This window comes from Alternaria incomplexa (genome assembly GCF_024043165.1).
Source record: "Alternaria incomplexa strain BMP 0042 chromosome Unknown scaffold_6, whole genome shotgun sequence".
Lineage (NCBI taxonomy): Eukaryota > Fungi > Ascomycota > Dothideomycetes > Pleosporales > Pleosporaceae > Alternaria > Alternaria incomplexa.
In genome coordinates, this window is record NW_026249855.1 from 1093353 (window position 1) to 1108914 (window position 15562).

Genomic DNA, 15562 nt, shown 5'->3' on the forward strand with positions numbered 1-15562 from the left:
GCCTGATTGTTGGTTTGACCTTTTCATTCGACAGCGCTGCATGTCGCTCTCACATCTGGGTATCATTGCTTTTGTTTCGCTTTTCGACTAATCTCTACGCTCCACATCTTCTCACGGTGATTTTTGCGCACCCCACACGATGCTCTCCATAAGCGCATACGGTGAAGAGTCGAGATCCAGACCAAGCAGTGGCGACTGCGAGAACATGTTCTCGGCATCTCCGTTGAGGGCATTGTTGATGTCCTGTGCAGTGAAGACGTGCATCGTGGGGGATGCCTGTGAGCCTGCTTCACTCGCCTTGCGGTTGTGTGTCGTGGTGATTCTCAGTAGCCGCTCCAGAGCTGACACAGATCGTGTAATAGGCGTGGCGAGCTCGGCAGGATCGACGTCTTTTGTGACATCTGTGAGGACTTGGATCACATTCTGCAACAGACTGCGCGCCCGTTCGTTGCGATTGTGTTCGCCGAGGATACCCAGCAGTAAGGCAGAGCTCAAGGAGCGATGCACAGCGGACCAGGAACGGGTAGCAAACGGGGTCATGTTTTGCAGACCGAGGAATGCTTCGACCGTGTTGGTGAGACTGTCGATGCATGTCTTCCGCAGTGTCTTGGAAAGATCGAGATTGACGGTGGCGGGGCTGATGGCTGGCCGACACAGCTCAGATGTGACGTACGATATGTGCAGGTATAGCGCCCAGTGTTCGAGCTGATCGCGCATCGACCTGCATCTTCTCGAGTCTTTGAGGTAGTCTGCGGCATCAATCATGATTTCCTGGAGTTCGTTGCGATGTTCAGTGATCCGTATCAGGGCATCGTGCGAGTTTTGTGGCCGTTGGCGCTCACGGACTATGTCGAGGCCTACTTTGCACAATCGGTACATACTCTCGACGTATGTTCTCGTCCCCGGCGCTGTATGTTGGCTCATGGGTACAGTATGGTCAATAGTGGTGGTCGACGAGGCTCTGTCGTATGAGACAGACAGCAGCGAGTCCTGCCAAAGAAGCGCCCACCATGTCTTGCTCCGGATCACCCTTTGCTGCACTGGCGTTGACGGAGGACACTGTCGGTGCAGTCCTAGGGTTTGCGAGAGGCGGACTGTCAACCCCATCAGACTCCAAGCAACTCCGGCGTTCATGTTATTTGATATGACGTTTCCAAGGATAAGAAGGGTCTGTATGTTTTCGATGGTCGCGTGCGATAAGAAATTGGTGAACCGTAGGCACTCAAAGCTGCAGCAGACGTAGACCTGCGATGTCAACTCCCTCTCTTTTCGTGACAGGCTGGAGCATTGACATCCTGAAGCTAGTATAGCAAAGACCATGCCGATCCAATGAAAGTCTTTCCCATATATTTGCTGATCCGTGATGCCGTTCGTACCCTGTGAGCTGGCGCGGTTGATCAGGAAGAGCAGGAGATCGGATTCGATGGCCTCGATGTCGGCAACGGCGGGGTATACGGCGTGCGCGGTTTCGCGATAGCTGCGGAAGAAACTCAGGCATTCAGAGTCGCTCGGTAATGCGTTGGCAAGCTCGTGGGCGCGCGCTATGGATCCGTGTGGTAGCCCCCAAAGGTCGACGAAGGGGTATGTAGCGCTCTCGTTGTCCAGGCCAAATATCGGCAGCATGCTCTTCTTGCCCAGGAGATCTTGCACGCCCGGCGCCCATTGTGTATCCCCCCTCCCTAACGCCATGACGAGTGCTGGTACTGAGCTGGGGCCGATGTGTATCGTTTGGCCGGTGATGTCGTTGCGCGTGTGTATTCCTTGGGTTCTGACGTGGCTGTGCTCGCCGTCCATGGGCGCTGCTGCTGCCAGAGGTGTGTTTCCGGATCCATCAGCTGGAGAGAAGCCGTTCATAGGTGGCGGTATCTCCGCAACGCTGCCGACGGCATTCTTCAAATCACTGAGCGACTTCTCAGCCTGCTGCAGCTTGCCGCAGATGCGTTCCCAGTCCTGCTACGGTCAGTATACAGCCACTCCTTCTGTCATATGTGTGCGCACCTCTCGGGGCAGCGTGACGGTGCCGCCATGTATGTGAACCAGGCCGTTGGAGAAGTCATGGCCGTTGTTCTGCCCAAGTCCGAGGTTGATTCGTTTCGCGGGCGGGTGCGACTCGCTCGGCGGGTGGTAGGTACATAGTTCGGGGTGTTCGCGGACGACGCATGTCTTGCAGGGCACGTTCTGGTCGCACTTGACCTTGCGCTGTCGACACGGATAGCAGGCCTGTAGGGGAGTAGAGCGTCAGCGCATGTTCGTGGGGCAGTAGCTCCTGCCGTGCTGGATGCGCCGGGTCCTGTAGCCCAATTCGGCAATGCAGAGAGGCCTCTCTTCACACCTGCCCATACTAATGCCCCTCGACCCCCAAAGCCTCCTCTTTTCCATCGCTGCATCGATAGCGCATCATCTCAACGGCGTACCTTGTACTCTCGCGCCTTCCGCTTCCGTCTCAGGATCTCATCGACGTCGGCTCTTGGCGGCGTGTCTTGCATAAATCCATTTGGCGCGTTGGAGTTGTGCGTGTCCTTGAGCTCGTCCATGGTCGAAGCTCGGGGGAAAGTCGTCAGAGGTCTGCCTGGGCCGGATAGTCGCGCTGGTGGAGTGTCGACTTCGGTCGGCCTTTCCGCTCGCTGGAGCCCCACTCCTGGGCAAGGATGCCGATCGCCGGGCCCTTTGCTACCCCGGCTAGTCACGCGACTAGGAAGCTTGACATTCCCGGCCAGCGATGGAAATAATTTCGTCTGCCCATCGCATCCACTTCTTTTCAACTCAGCCAGGGCCTACGATCAGCTCGGACCATGACATCACCGTTGAGAGGGCTTCATGATGTCTCTCGCCTTCCAAGGTTCATCGCCAGGTACCAACTCACTTACTCACAGTTAGCTGTCTCGTCATCTGGAGGATCTTACGCAGCTCAATTCCTACAGACGTTGGAAGTGGGAAGTTGATAATGATTATAAAATACTGACATACGCTATGGATGCCGAAAGAAACCCTTCGATCCCAAGACCCCTCCCACGGCCTTTTCCCGGTGGAACACCAAGCTCTCCAAACGCCCAAAATGCAGCATAACAAGAATAATCGAAGAAAGCTTGGCGATAGATCCACAAAACAAAAAACGATCAGATTATCCTTCTCCTACTAAGCTCCCAGCTTCTCCTCCTTGTTCCTGTCCTCCTCACTATAGGCATAGTGAGAACGCTCACGGATCTTCGCGCCGTAAAAGTAGAAGAAGAAAGGAATCGCGCAGCAGGCCAGCCCGATAAAAGCGATGAGAGAACTGGCCCACTGATCGCCCAAGCGCTCGTACATCTGATTTGTGAACAACACCACAGCCGCTCCCCAGAAGCTGCGCAGGAACGTCTTCGCCGCCAGCGCTGACGCAGCCTGGTGCTGGTACGAATCGACGAGATAGTTGTTGGCTGAGTTGTACAGGAAGATGAAGCCGAAGCCCACAGAGCCACCGCCGAATGCCGGACCTGCCCAGTGGGTCTCGGGCTGACTTGTCCAGGCAAAGATGAAAACTCCAATAGGGATGAACCAGCATGAGCACATCATGGGGATCAGACGTGCTTCCGCTGGTGGGTGGCCGTTGTGCTTCTCCACCAGCTTCATGTAGTGTTTGTTGACGAGCGGTGCGCAGGCAGCGGAGAGCAGTACACCGCAGATGAGGGGAATGAACATGAGACCTGTTGGACCTGCACTCCAGCCCTTGCCCTTCTGGTAGACAATCGGGTATGCGACGAAGAACATGTACAGAAGACCGTACAGAACCGACATGTAGAGCGTGATCAGGAAGACGATGAGCTCACGGAAGAGCAGCTGGAAGGGTCGAAGGAGGAGAAGCTGGAGGCGTTGGCTGAATGGCCGCATGTCGAGATCCTGTTCCGTGACAAACTTGTCATCGCCCGTCTCCTTGCGCATCTTCTTCGCTCTCCTGGCCAGGATCTTGGGTGCGTATGTCTCCGGGACAGTAAAGGTGATGAGGATCCAGACGATAAAGCTGAGGATAAGTTGGATCCAGTAGAGCCAGCGCCATCCACCAGCTTGACTGAGATAACCGCCAACCAAAGGTCCAACACCAGGGCCGATGAACGGTGCCGCACTGAAAGCTGCCATAGGAACACCCCTCTCTTCCGATTTCCACATGTCCGCCAATGTTCCACCAACGAGCGTCATAGGGGCCGAGAAAGCCACACCAGCAATGAAGCGCGTTACTAGTAATGTCCCGATGTTCTGCGCGACAGCTCCAGGGATAGTGAAGATGACAGCCAAAGCAAGCGTGACACCATAGACCGGCCGTCTTCCCCAGATCTCAGAAGCCGGGGCAAATGCCATGGGTCCAACACCAAAACCAACAACGAAAAGCGTGATAGTCAACAGCGCCACCTCTTCGCTGACTCCAAACTCTGCGCTCACACCTTCCAGATCCGCTGTGATGACCGCCGAGTTGAACGCGACAACAAAGCAAGTCGCTGCAACACACATCGTACACCACCACTTGTACGCCTTGCTCCAATTCTTCGGGTTCTCCTTGTCGTCAATGGTGAAAGTGACCAAGTCGTACTTCTCGACCTTGCCTGCGTTGGACCGAACTTCGCGCATCATCTGCCCCGAGATGGTTTCTTGTGTGTATTCCTCGAGGTTGGCATCGTTGGAGAGGGTGCGGGTAGGTAGGTTGACTATGTCTTCGGCAGTCGGCGCGCGGTGGAGAGGAGCTTGTTTTTCGGCATCGAGCGTCGTGGTATCTGAGGATGAGGAGGGTCGGCCGGGGTGTTGTGGGTCGTTAGATGGACTGGCAAAGTCCCGCGTCATGGGGAACTGTATGCCTTCTGTCGCCATGATTGACTCGATCAGACCTCGAGGTCTAGATTGGGGTGCTGGAGCTTGAGGTGACGAAGATGTCCAGCAGTAGGGAGTAGGCGACTCAAAGGAGCTTGATATAAGGAATATGTCGGTGATTTCAACAAAAGGATCCACCCTTTCGTAAGAATGATTTTAGTTCAAAAGTCTGGTGGCCTGATGACCAAGAACAAAACACCAAGGGTGTGTTATAACAAACACGCAATGATCGCAAGAGTGATGCAATCCAAAAAGCTGATCATCAACACTTTCAAACCGGGCAACGGCACACCCATATATATATATATATACACGCACGCGCCTCCATTTCCCTGATAAGGCCTTTTGAAATCTTCGTACGACCAACCTCTGCAAAAAAGTCTCATCACTCATGACAATCTTACCCGGAAAACTCTCGGGTCTTGGGTTTCAACGGGGCTCTGTAATAGTTCGACGGGAAGGGTCTCTTTAGCGCCCGTCTACCTTTCCCTTTTGGGTAACGCGTCATGCTGATAGCTGCAGGTCCATGCATAGAGTCGAACTCCGAGAGATGACCGAACGAAAGTAGTGTTTGATACACACCCGACCGGTGTACTCGAGAACGAGTCCCAGTCTTTTGGAACATGCATGGGCGGGTAGAATGACGGGTCCCCGCTGTTTTGCTACGGTTGTAGACGCTTGATACGCGTTGAAGGATTGTGGGTGTGTGTTCTTATCGGAAGAAGGTGAGGCGTTGACGTCATTATGGAAAAAGAGAGAAAGAATATGTACGGAAAGAGGAACAAAAACGTTCTGCGAGTGCACTAGGGATAATGGGAACACAAGTGGAAGCTTAACTAGAGAGGTCGGGCATCAAGACAGATGCGGATAATAAGGCTGGCAGAGGATAAGCTGACGATGGATCAGTGAGTACCTCTTTATCAAATTAGTGGGTTTCATGGGATACGGCGTATTCCAGTATTGGTTAAGGGATTCGCGTTAGTTTGCTTTATCGTAGCACTGAGTCTAGATTCACTCTCACATGTAACTGAATAGTCTAAGATATATACGGGTAGTCTTTCTTCGCAAAAAATGCCTTTTTACTGTCTATATTGGCAATGATCGCACGCTACTTGACGGGTTGAGATTCCAAGGAAAGAAAAGGTATGCTGGCAGTTCTCCACTACTCCCACGCTCAGTCCACCTTGATGGACCTGTAGATCTTGAGGGTGAATAGCCAGCTGGCGAAGAAACCGATGGTGCCTGTTCATTTCGTTAGTACGCGGTTTACGAGCAGGGGGTCAGATTACAACTTACCAGTCAGAATGAACACCAGCGAACTCAGCAATGCCGAGTATCCTAGGTACACCACACCACTTGTCCAACTAGTCCAGCTCACATCCTTGATCCAGTAGAGCAAGCAACTAGCAAACACGTACGCCGCACTCGCACCAGCAGTGAAGAAAGATCTCCATTGCCAGTGATAGTTCTCCGCGCAAAGCAAAAAGTACATCATCAGTACTGTAACCGCCGCCGAGGTAATGATCATGAGCCCAAAGCAGATGAACAGGAAACCGAACATGTAGTAGACCTTTGAAAACCAGATCGAGTTCATGATGAAGTAGAGTTCGACGAAGATGGCGCCAAAGGGAAGTACACCGGCCAAGGCCATGGAAGGAAGAGGTCGCAGGTAGCCTCCAACAGGTGGAATCTGGCGTGGGATCTGGTTTGTACGCACGGGCGGCTCAATGGCGGCCTGCTTAAATCCGAGCCAGGAACCAGCGACACTCAACGGGACGGAGATGACGAACCAGATGATGACAACTACGAGCATGGTGGTGAACGGCACAGCACCGGATGCGCCGCGACCCCAGACGAACAGATTCATGAGGAAGAAGACACCAAAGACGATCGCGGGTAGAGCTACCGGGGTATAGAAGAAACACAGTTTCCACGACTCGCCATGGAAGAACTTGTAGGTACGTGCCGCAGCGTAGCCTCCGAAGAAACCGAAGAGTGTGTAGAAGATGATGATGACGGTTCCGAGAGCGCCGCGGTTGCTAGGAGAGAGGAAGCCGAGAAGCGCGAATACTGTCATTGATGTTAGCAGGGACCTGACATGGGATATGTTCTGGCGACTTACCTATAGTCAACGCTGTCATGGCAAAGAGCTGAGCTCCGTTGCCAATCAAAACCGACAGAAGCAGCGGGTTCTTGGGTGGCCTAAATACATCGCCGTGTACGAGTTTCCAGCCAGAGTCATCCGCTGTATCATCACCGTCGCCGCTTTCTCCAAAATCCTCGAGCGCAAACTGATCCAGACGGTTGTAGCGCGCGATATCCTTCTTGAGGGTGCGCACGAGGATGGTGCTGACCATTATGACGAGGAAGACGACGATGACGGCCGAATTGATAAGAGAGAACCAGTGGATCTTGGGATCGTATACGTGTAGGTACTTGTCCCATCGGGTCGCAAACGGAGTCGGACTTGGTCGCCAGTAAACGCCGTACGTAAAGACGACCAGGTTATCATCAGCCTCGCCCTCTTTCAGAATGACCGGTGTCTGTCCGTTGCACGTCGCCCCATCGTCGCCCTGCCTCTTCGATTCTGCCACCGAGTATGGGTCTACCAGCACACCAACGACACGGAAATTCCCCGGCGATGCTTCGTGGTAGTCGATGACAATGTCGTAGTGGTTGTTGAGCATGGGCTGGTCCTCGTCTACAAGACCCAGCGCGAAGCCTGGTTGATAGAAGGTCTGGTCTGAGCCCGGCTCCCTAAGTGATTGTGCTGCAGGCAGCCCATCGATCAGCCAGTTGAGGTCGTAGCCCTGGTATATCCTGCTGTTTACAAACGCCGCGTCCTTGCCCGGATATGGCGCCTCACAGAGCAGTTTACACGACTCGTTCATGCCCATCTTCAGCTCGAACGGACTCGTCTGTATCCGGTCGCCAAACAGTATGCTTCCCAAGCTCTCCCGAATTTCTTTGGGGCCATCTTTTGGGCGGCAAAAGTGGAAGGGCGGGTGGTAGTAGTCGAAGGAGAAGACGGATCGTAGCTTGGGGTCGTTCTGCGAATCGGCGGGTGTCAGGCGATTGACGTATAACGGAACTGCGTCTCCCGTCTTGTACGAAGTTGGCGCGGTGCCTGGGAAGTAAAAGGCCGACGCTGGTGAGGGTGCAATGGCTAGCAGGGCTGCCAGCGCGGCGCTGCATGTTGATATCGCGGATCGCGGCATTGTGTAGGTGTGTCTGCCTATATAAACGAGGCGCGTGAAAGTGGCTTTAATACGTGGTGGAGCCCACGGGCCGGCGTCAGCTTGAGATGCTGGGCGGAATGCCGAAACGTAGCGTCGCAGCGCAAACGTCGCCAGAAGTCGACAGCGGAGGAGAAAAGGATGGTGTATTATTAGACAGGTAATCTGTCCATAGCGTGCAGCCGGCGATGGTACGACAGCAAGGCGGCACGGTGCTAGCAATGTGTTGTTCTCAAGCTACCTGTCCAAAGCTCCCTGAAGGCCGCCTAAGAAAGCGTCCCGCAAGGTTGCGTCACGTCAGAACACAGACCCGACATGCCATGCAGACGCCCAATTACAAGTTTCTACCAAAGAAACCCAAAAATAGGCTTTCCTGGGTGAGGCTTACAGTCAGACCAACGTGCAGAATCAAGCAAGTTTGAAATTGTTGTTGCATTCTTAACCGCGGAAACGAAATGCGCACTTTGTATACATCATTCATGATGTCCGGTACGCCAAGGCGAGGTCATCCACCCTAACAGCAAGGGAATAATGGTATGCCAATCCCACAAATGCGCTGTGATATCGACTATAACGAAACAAGCAGAAAATGACACTGGGTATCGACCCTCTTCCTCACACAAGACCATCGTACAGAGACAAGGCGGAAACGATAGTCTCGTCGCGCTTCGAGCCCTCCTTGAACTCAGCCATGTCTAAGCTGCCGTTCTCGTCCTTGTCCATCATGCGGAAGATCTTCTTAACGCGCTTCTCGGGGGTGTCTTCGTCTTCCGGGAGCTTAACCATGGAGCCGACCTGCACATGTCAGTAATGAAGGCGCATCCTTGGGCGTGACTACGTACCATCTTGTAAATGGCTTCTACGATTGCCAGCATCTCCTCGTAGCTGATCTTGCCGTCTCCGTCAATGTCGTACAGCTGAAACGCCCAGTCTAGCTTGTCCTCCATCTTGCCGCGACTCGTGACGCTCAATGCGCAGATGAACTCCTTGAAGTCGATTGTGCCGGACTTGTCTGCATCAAAGACATTGAAAACGTAATCTGCAAATGACGACGGATCCCCGAACGGAAAGAACTGCTTATAGATCTTTTGGAACTCCTCCTTGGTGAGCATGCCCGAGGGACAGTCCTTCAGGAAGCCTGTATGTACTCAGTCACAGTCCAGCCCAGTTGCCCCACTGCGTGCGCACCTTTGTACCATTGCTGTAGCTCTTTCTTGTCGAAGTGTGTCGCTTTCTGGAGGTCGGCCAGCTCTTGCTGTGATAGTTTACTCTGGCTATAGCGATTTACAATCAGCTGTTGGTTCTGCAATTCCAAGCACTTGATTCCGCAGCGCGACCCCAATTCGTCTTCCAACTCGCGTATGGCATTCGCCAAGGCGATTTCCCGCATATCCTTGTAGTGCGCATAGCCGGACTCGTCATGACGGGGTACGTCGCTGTGATGGCGGCGCGCGAACCGCAGAGGCGGGTGGTTGTGCTCTAGCAGCGGGATTCCGTGCGCCTGTGACGGGGTATGAGGCAGCGGTGCTGTATGCGCGGGCCTCTTGTGGTCGTGGATGTCGAGCTCTTGGAACATGCTTGTGCCGTGGGCGATCGAGTGTGTGGGCGAGCGGGGGATGTCTGCGCCTGAGTGAAGGGTCCATGACGAGGTCCGGTCCAACGTGTGGTCTTCACTCGACGACGCGCGTGTCCGAGGTGAAGGGCAGGAATCTCCAAACGTCGGGATGGTAGGCGCGATGGCCCCGCATTACAAAGCAGCAAGGAAAGAGAACTTACGATTTACCCATGGCTGCTAGATGTGCGGAATATCGTGCGTCGAGGCTTTCGGGGTGCACCGGATTATGTAGGAAGGAAAGGCAGGCAGTCGGGGGAATTGCTAGGCGTTGGAAGGCGGAGCAGCAATCAGAGTGGTAGCTGGGTGCAAGTGGCGGGCCAATCGACGGCGGGGTGCTCTTCTGGGAGATGGAGGCGCAGCACGCTGGGAGAACCGTGGAAGGCGGATATGGAGGGCGATAGGAGCGAGACTAGGACTATGGTGTAGACAGGCAGAGGCAGGGGAGCGGAGGATATATGCTGCAGGCTGGTCGTCGTGACAGCTCGGCTTCCAGCCCGTCGACGCAAATAGCGGCCACGCCGAGAGGGCCCTGGCAGCCCTGGCCGCTTCGTCATGTCCCGCTTTCGCATGCATCGAAGGCGGGCAACCCCGCGAGTCTAGCAAAAGCGCCCGTGGGTGATTCGCGCCTGAAGGCCCGGTTTCACGACTGTTATGTGAATGCCGCGCTGCACTCGCTGGCCATTCAGCTCCGCCCGTCTGGCGCGCAACCTGCATACACAGCCAGCCCTACGACCCCATCGCCCACCGCGCATGCCTCTTCACGTCACGTGTATGCGCGTGCTCCACCCGATCCACGTTCGCTGACCCTGCGCTGTTCCATTGTCGCTGACCCTGCGCTGTTCCATTGTCGACGGCACAGCTGGTCCCCACCACGCAACCATGGAAGACGTCCTGAACGAACAGTTCGAACGCGTCGAGAAGGCCTTGACAACCTTGGTCGACTCAATCGCTGCCTACAACCCGGCCACGCAAGCTGCCGTCGATCTGCTAGCTGCTGATGACGAGCTCAGTCAAGGCCTGGATCAACGTACGCGAACACCCACGTCTGCTGACATCGACGACTGACGCACTGCAGTCGCCAAACACCAGGCGAATCACATTCGCATCCAGAACCTCCGCGCAGAAGCCGATGCGCTCGAAGACCAGCTCAAGACATCGGTCAAGAAGCTCGCAGAACTGCGCCATGAGCTCTTTGACACGACCGTGACCACGTTCCCCGAAGACTCGCGCGCCGTTCCATTCGACGAACTCCTACAATACGCGACCAACATTTCCCGACACACCGTCCCGCCAACATACCGTGAACCCGTACCTGCCGCAGACAAAGAGAAAGATGACGATGAAGTCGCCTCAAGCGGTGTTCCTACCAATGGCCTCAATACACCCGCTCTCGCGCCAGAGACAGTAGCACCAGCAAGTGAAGCTGCGCAAGGGCAGAAGGAAGGCGAAGATGCTACTGGCCCTGCGCTCGAAATCACCCCAGAGGAAGAAGAATGGCTGAAGAAGCTCAAGGCTAGCAACTTGCCATGGTACCCGTGGCCCAGCAACGAGAAGATCCGCGCGGGCGCTCTATTCAGTCTCCAGTACTGGCGTGAGGTATGTTTGGCACGTCCAAGATTCATGCAAGACACACACTGACTCCTATCTCCTTGTGTAGAAGGGCAAAAACTTAGACGAGTTCAATATACCTGCACATTTGGACGCGGCTAGGGAGAAGGCGTTGCAAGAGCAGGGACAGAGCGAGGCGGCTGCACAAGACGCGTCTGCACAAGATGTGGCTGCACAGTCTCCGAGCAGACCAGCTCAAGAACAGGCTCCACCTCCAACCACGTACCGTCCCAAGGCAATCGGAGTCTTTGAGGGTCTCGACGATGATGATTTTTGATAGTCATCGGGATGGGGTTGATATGTACACGTCGAACATACGTAGAGCAGTTGAATTCGATACTGAGATCGTCACTTCTAGTGGTGATGGCTATGATCTCTTCTCGGTTGCACGCCAACCTAGGAAAAATCTGAACACCCTGGAGCCCACGTTGACGTTGGATCACCTACTTTGCAAGTTTCTGGTACGATGTAGTCTGCAGACCTATTTAAGTTTTTTCTTGTATGAGGTGGTTGTGTGATACTGTGCAGCGCATGATGACATGACCAAAATTTCGTATCCGATTTCTAGCTAACTCAAGTAGAATCATTCGCAGCACGCCAACCTAGAAAAAAACTGAACACCCTGCAGTCTACGTGAACGTCGCGTCACCTACTTTGCACGCTTTCGACTTGATGTAGTCTGCAAACCTGTTCAGTTTTTTTCTTGTATAAGGTGGCAGCATAGAACTAGTGCAGACTCCGCTAAATGCAATGCTGAATTTCCCATGAGTATCCAAATGGAGCTCGCATGCTTCCGACGTCATGCAGTCCAAGTGGATTTCGCGTTGGCTGGACCCTGTCCAACTAGTCCGCCTTCGGTTAGCATCCAAATTTTCCTAGAGCCGTGCTGGCTCGACTTTTCGCGGAAGTCGCGTTGCGACAACACCCAATACACTCTCCAGGAAATCAGTAAAAGATGGGCAGCAAGTTACCCAAGAGGGAGCGCGAGGTGGATCAAAGCGAGAAGGTTGACGAAGCTCCGGCGAAGCGGCGCAGAGAAAGTAATTCGGACAAGGTGAAGCTCTCTAAGCTTTACGCAGACCTGGCAGCCGAAGAAGACGATGTCCGTCTTGAAGCCGCCAAACAGATCATCGTCAAATTCTCGCCCGAAAACAAGCCAGAGCCCAAAGATGTGGAGGACGCGTTAGTACGCCTGATCAAAGGTCTTTGCAGTCAGCGCAAAGCAGCCAGGGTCGGATTCTCGCTCACGCTCACCGAATTATTACGACAACTATTTGCAGTAAAGCAGGATGCTATCGAAGGTTCACAGCTTAATGTGGCGGCTGTCATTAAGATGGTAGAGGAGAAGACCAAAGCCAAGGGCAACGTGCCAGGAAAGGTAGGAACATGGGCGCGCTGCGTGTCGCAATGCTAACAAGTACAGGAAAAACGGGATCACACCATCGGAAAGCTTTTCGGGTTCAAGGCCATCATGCAATCATCGATCCTTATCGAACCAGAACTTTCGCTGGATGCCTGGAACAAGCTCTTGGACAATGTTTATCGAATGGCACGCGACATTCCTTGGCTCCGGGAAGAATGCGGCATGGTCCTCGTCGAAGCAGTGAGGAGCTTGAAAGGCCAATCGCAGTACCAGAAATGTGTCGAGGAGATACTCGAACGTCTCAACACGTTCAAGCTCGTTTCTACGCCTGAAGGCGTAGCTGTGTGGCTTACCGTCCAAGCAAGTTATCCAGCAACATTGCCTGCAAGCGTTTGGCACGACAAGGATCCTCTGGCAAGGAAGGAACGCTCGCGACTTGCTAAGATTCTGAAGGAGGACTTCAACAAGAACGAATCGGAAGATGGCGAAGAAAAAACCATTAAGACCGGAACCACGAGCTCGAACCCGTCTTTCGCCTGGGACTTGGTCTTTGCCGAGATCTTGCGAAGAGATGAACACAGTAAGAGTAGTTCCAAGGACAAGACAGAATTCCCGCAGTTCTGGATCGATACTGTAGACAGCAGTCTGTTCTCTTCCTCGGCATCCCATGAACGTAAAGCCTGGGGGTTCAAGCTGTTAAGCAGCATGATCACACGTGTGCCGGAATGGGCTGTCTCTGCCTTGTTCAGCCCCAATCTGATGCGCACCTTGATCAATCAGAGCAAGAAAGAAGACCGATTTCTTCATTCCGCTGCGTTGGCTGCGTTGAGTTCCGTTCAGCTCAGGGTTGAGCAAGAAGATGGAACAACACTTCCCATCTTTGTCGCATTGACTTCAAAGCACGGTAGCGTCGAGTTTGATCGGATCACCAGGACGAAAACGCTGGAGCAGGTTCTCGCGTCTACAGATGACAAGAGTTTGATGAAGATTGTACGCCATCTGAAGTCATTGATCCTGCGTCCAGAAAGCGAGGAACAGGCCGTTGCAGACACCCGTCGCCAGGCCATTGCAGACTTGCTTTTGAATACGATCAGACAGTACAAGCGATACGAGAAATTCAACGAGAAGACCTTCAAGAAGGACATCGCTCACCTACGGGAAGGTGGCGCTGCAGAAGACCGAAAGTCCAACTGGCTGCGAGAGATCTTGGAAACATTGGTGGAGTTTGCTTATTTCGTCCCCTCGAAGAAGGCGGATACGAAGAAAATGCCTCTTCCTCCAATCAGTGATCGCAGCCGCACAACGTTTCAAGAGCGATTATCATCTTGTTTGACTAAGCTGTTGGACGTAAAGTTGGGTGCTCGTTCAGATGTCGCCCTCATGGTCTTGGATATGATAAGAGCGAGGAACGGCAAGTCTACAAAGCTAGATCTTGCTTTCAAAGCAGATGCATCAGTTTTGAGTACCATGGAGAAGGCGCTTAGCACCATTGACGCCATCTTTGCGACAGTATGTATACTATCTCCCGTTGTTGTTGTTGTTTTTACTAACGCAGTGTCACCAGGGATCAATAGCTGGCAATGAGCTGGCAGCACAGGGCTTCCTGCTTCTTTACTCGCTGACTCTCTTGCAAGCCTACAACGGCGAGGGCGATGCCGTCATGATGCTCGATGACCTTGATGCTTCCTACAAAGCCTTCGAGGCGTCACGAAAGGCGTCATCGAAGAAGAAGAGCAAGGCTTCAACTTCCGATGGCCAGAATGCTTTCGTCGAGATCGTACTCTCTTTCTCAGGAAATGAACGAACGTTGTTCCGACGAATCGGAGAAGAAGCTTTCTCTATATTCGCATCCGAGATCAGTGCCGAAGGGTTGCGCTCATTGACTGAGATCCTGGATACCGAAGAGAACCTTGAAGGACAGAAAGAATTGTTCAATCAGGGCGATGAAGACGCGGAGGAGGAAGGCTCAAGCGATGACGATGAAGACGACTCGGACGTTGAGATGGTTGATGGAGAAGAGCCGGACAGCGACGATGCTTCCGAATCAGGCTCTGACGATGACGATAGCGACGCAAGTGAGGAGGAAGACGCAGAGCTGACTCAGTTCGACAACATGCTCGCTATGACCCTCCAGACCTCAAAGCCGACCATCGACGGAGAGGCAGCAGAAGAGACATCTGACGAGTCAGACATGGATGACGACCAGATGATGGCGCTTGATCCACATCTCAGCAAGATCTTCAAGGAGCGCAGCAAGACAACCAGCAAGAAGAAGGAGCGAACGGACGCAAAGCAGAATGTCGTACAGTTCAAGTCAAGGGTCCTGGATCTACTTGCTGTGTACATGGAGAAGCAATACTCCAACGCCCTCACTCTGGAAATCCTCCTCCCAGTACTCCGTCGCACCCGCGCGAACGCAAACAAGCAGACAGCAGACAAAGCGGCCAAGATGCTAAAGTCGTTCTTCGACACCCGCACCAAGCGCAAAGCACCTCTCCCGAAGCCAGAGAACGTCGAGGACGTATGGGAGTTGCTGAAAGGTGTCCACGAGGAAGCGAAGCTAGGCAACGGCTCAAAAGTCCATGCAGATGCATGTGGTTCCGCCAGCCTCCATATCGTCAAGGTCCTTGTTGGTCTCGACAAAGGAAACTATGCTGGTGTGGTGGACGTTTATGCTGAGACGCAGAAGCAATGGTTTGCGGACAAGAAGTCTCCGCTACAGCCTGTGCTGTTCACTCAGTTTCAGAACTGGTCTGTCAACGCACGGCAGCAGGGGAAATAAGTGATCATGTATAAATACAGGCGCGTAGTTCTAATAGCATGTCTTGTGTAAGTCTCGATCTATGAAATTGTTGAGACTCCTTCAAGTCTGGCATCCTCTCCATGAAATCAAGTCAAAGGAAT

General features: G+C 53.5%; 6 protein-coding genes across 6 annotated transcripts; 2 read left to right on the forward strand and 4 right to left on the reverse strand.

Annotated features, from left to right (window-relative positions):
- Positions 1-111: 111 nt before the first annotated feature.
- Positions 112-2534, reverse strand: J4E90_004925 (uncharacterized protein; the record flags this gene model as incomplete). The annotated part of the gene is made up of 3 exons (XM_051434484.1): positions 112-1950; positions 1999-2220; positions 2415-2534. The coding sequence occupies 3 exons, from the start codon at positions 2532-2534 to the stop codon at positions 112-114; spliced, it is 2181 nt and encodes a 726-aa protein (XP_051291740.1).
- A 601-nt stretch (positions 2535-3135) lies between these two features.
- On the reverse strand, positions 3136-4836 carry J4E90_004926 (uncharacterized protein; the record flags this gene model as incomplete). The annotated part of the gene is made up of 1 exon (XM_051434485.1): positions 3136-4836. One exon carries the CDS (start codon positions 4834-4836, stop codon positions 3136-3138), a length of 1701 nt encoding a protein of 566 aa, XP_051291741.1.
- A 1174-nt stretch (positions 4837-6010) lies between these two features.
- Positions 6011-8054, reverse strand: J4E90_004927 (uncharacterized protein; the record flags this gene model as incomplete). The annotated part of the gene is made up of 3 exons (XM_051434486.1): positions 6011-6078; positions 6133-6906; positions 6959-8054. The coding sequence occupies 3 exons, from the start codon at positions 8052-8054 to the stop codon at positions 6011-6013; spliced, it is 1938 nt and encodes a 645-aa protein (XP_051291742.1).
- Positions 8055-8687: 633 nt separating this feature from the next.
- NCS1 (Neuronal calcium sensor 1) lies at positions 8688-9648 on the reverse strand (the record flags this gene model as incomplete). The annotated part of the gene is made up of 3 exons (XM_051434487.1): positions 8688-8867; positions 8915-9210; positions 9261-9648. 3 exons carry the CDS (start codon positions 9646-9648, stop codon positions 8688-8690), a joined length of 864 nt encoding a protein of 287 aa, XP_051291743.1.
- A 918-nt stretch (positions 9649-10566) lies between these two features.
- Positions 10567-11572, forward strand: J4E90_004929 (uncharacterized protein; the record flags this gene model as incomplete). Its single annotated transcript, XM_051434488.1, has 3 exons — positions 10567-10714; positions 10763-11283; positions 11345-11572. 3 exons carry the CDS (start codon positions 10567-10569, stop codon positions 11570-11572), a joined length of 897 nt encoding a protein of 298 aa, XP_051291744.1.
- Positions 11573-12250: 678 nt separating this feature from the next.
- Positions 12251-15440, forward strand: J4E90_004930 (uncharacterized protein; the record flags this gene model as incomplete). The annotated part of the gene is made up of 3 exons (XM_051434489.1): positions 12251-12673; positions 12719-14167; positions 14223-15440. The coding sequence occupies 3 exons, from the start codon at positions 12251-12253 to the stop codon at positions 15438-15440; spliced, it is 3090 nt and encodes a 1029-aa protein (XP_051291745.1).
- Positions 15441-15562: the final 122 nt, after the last annotated feature.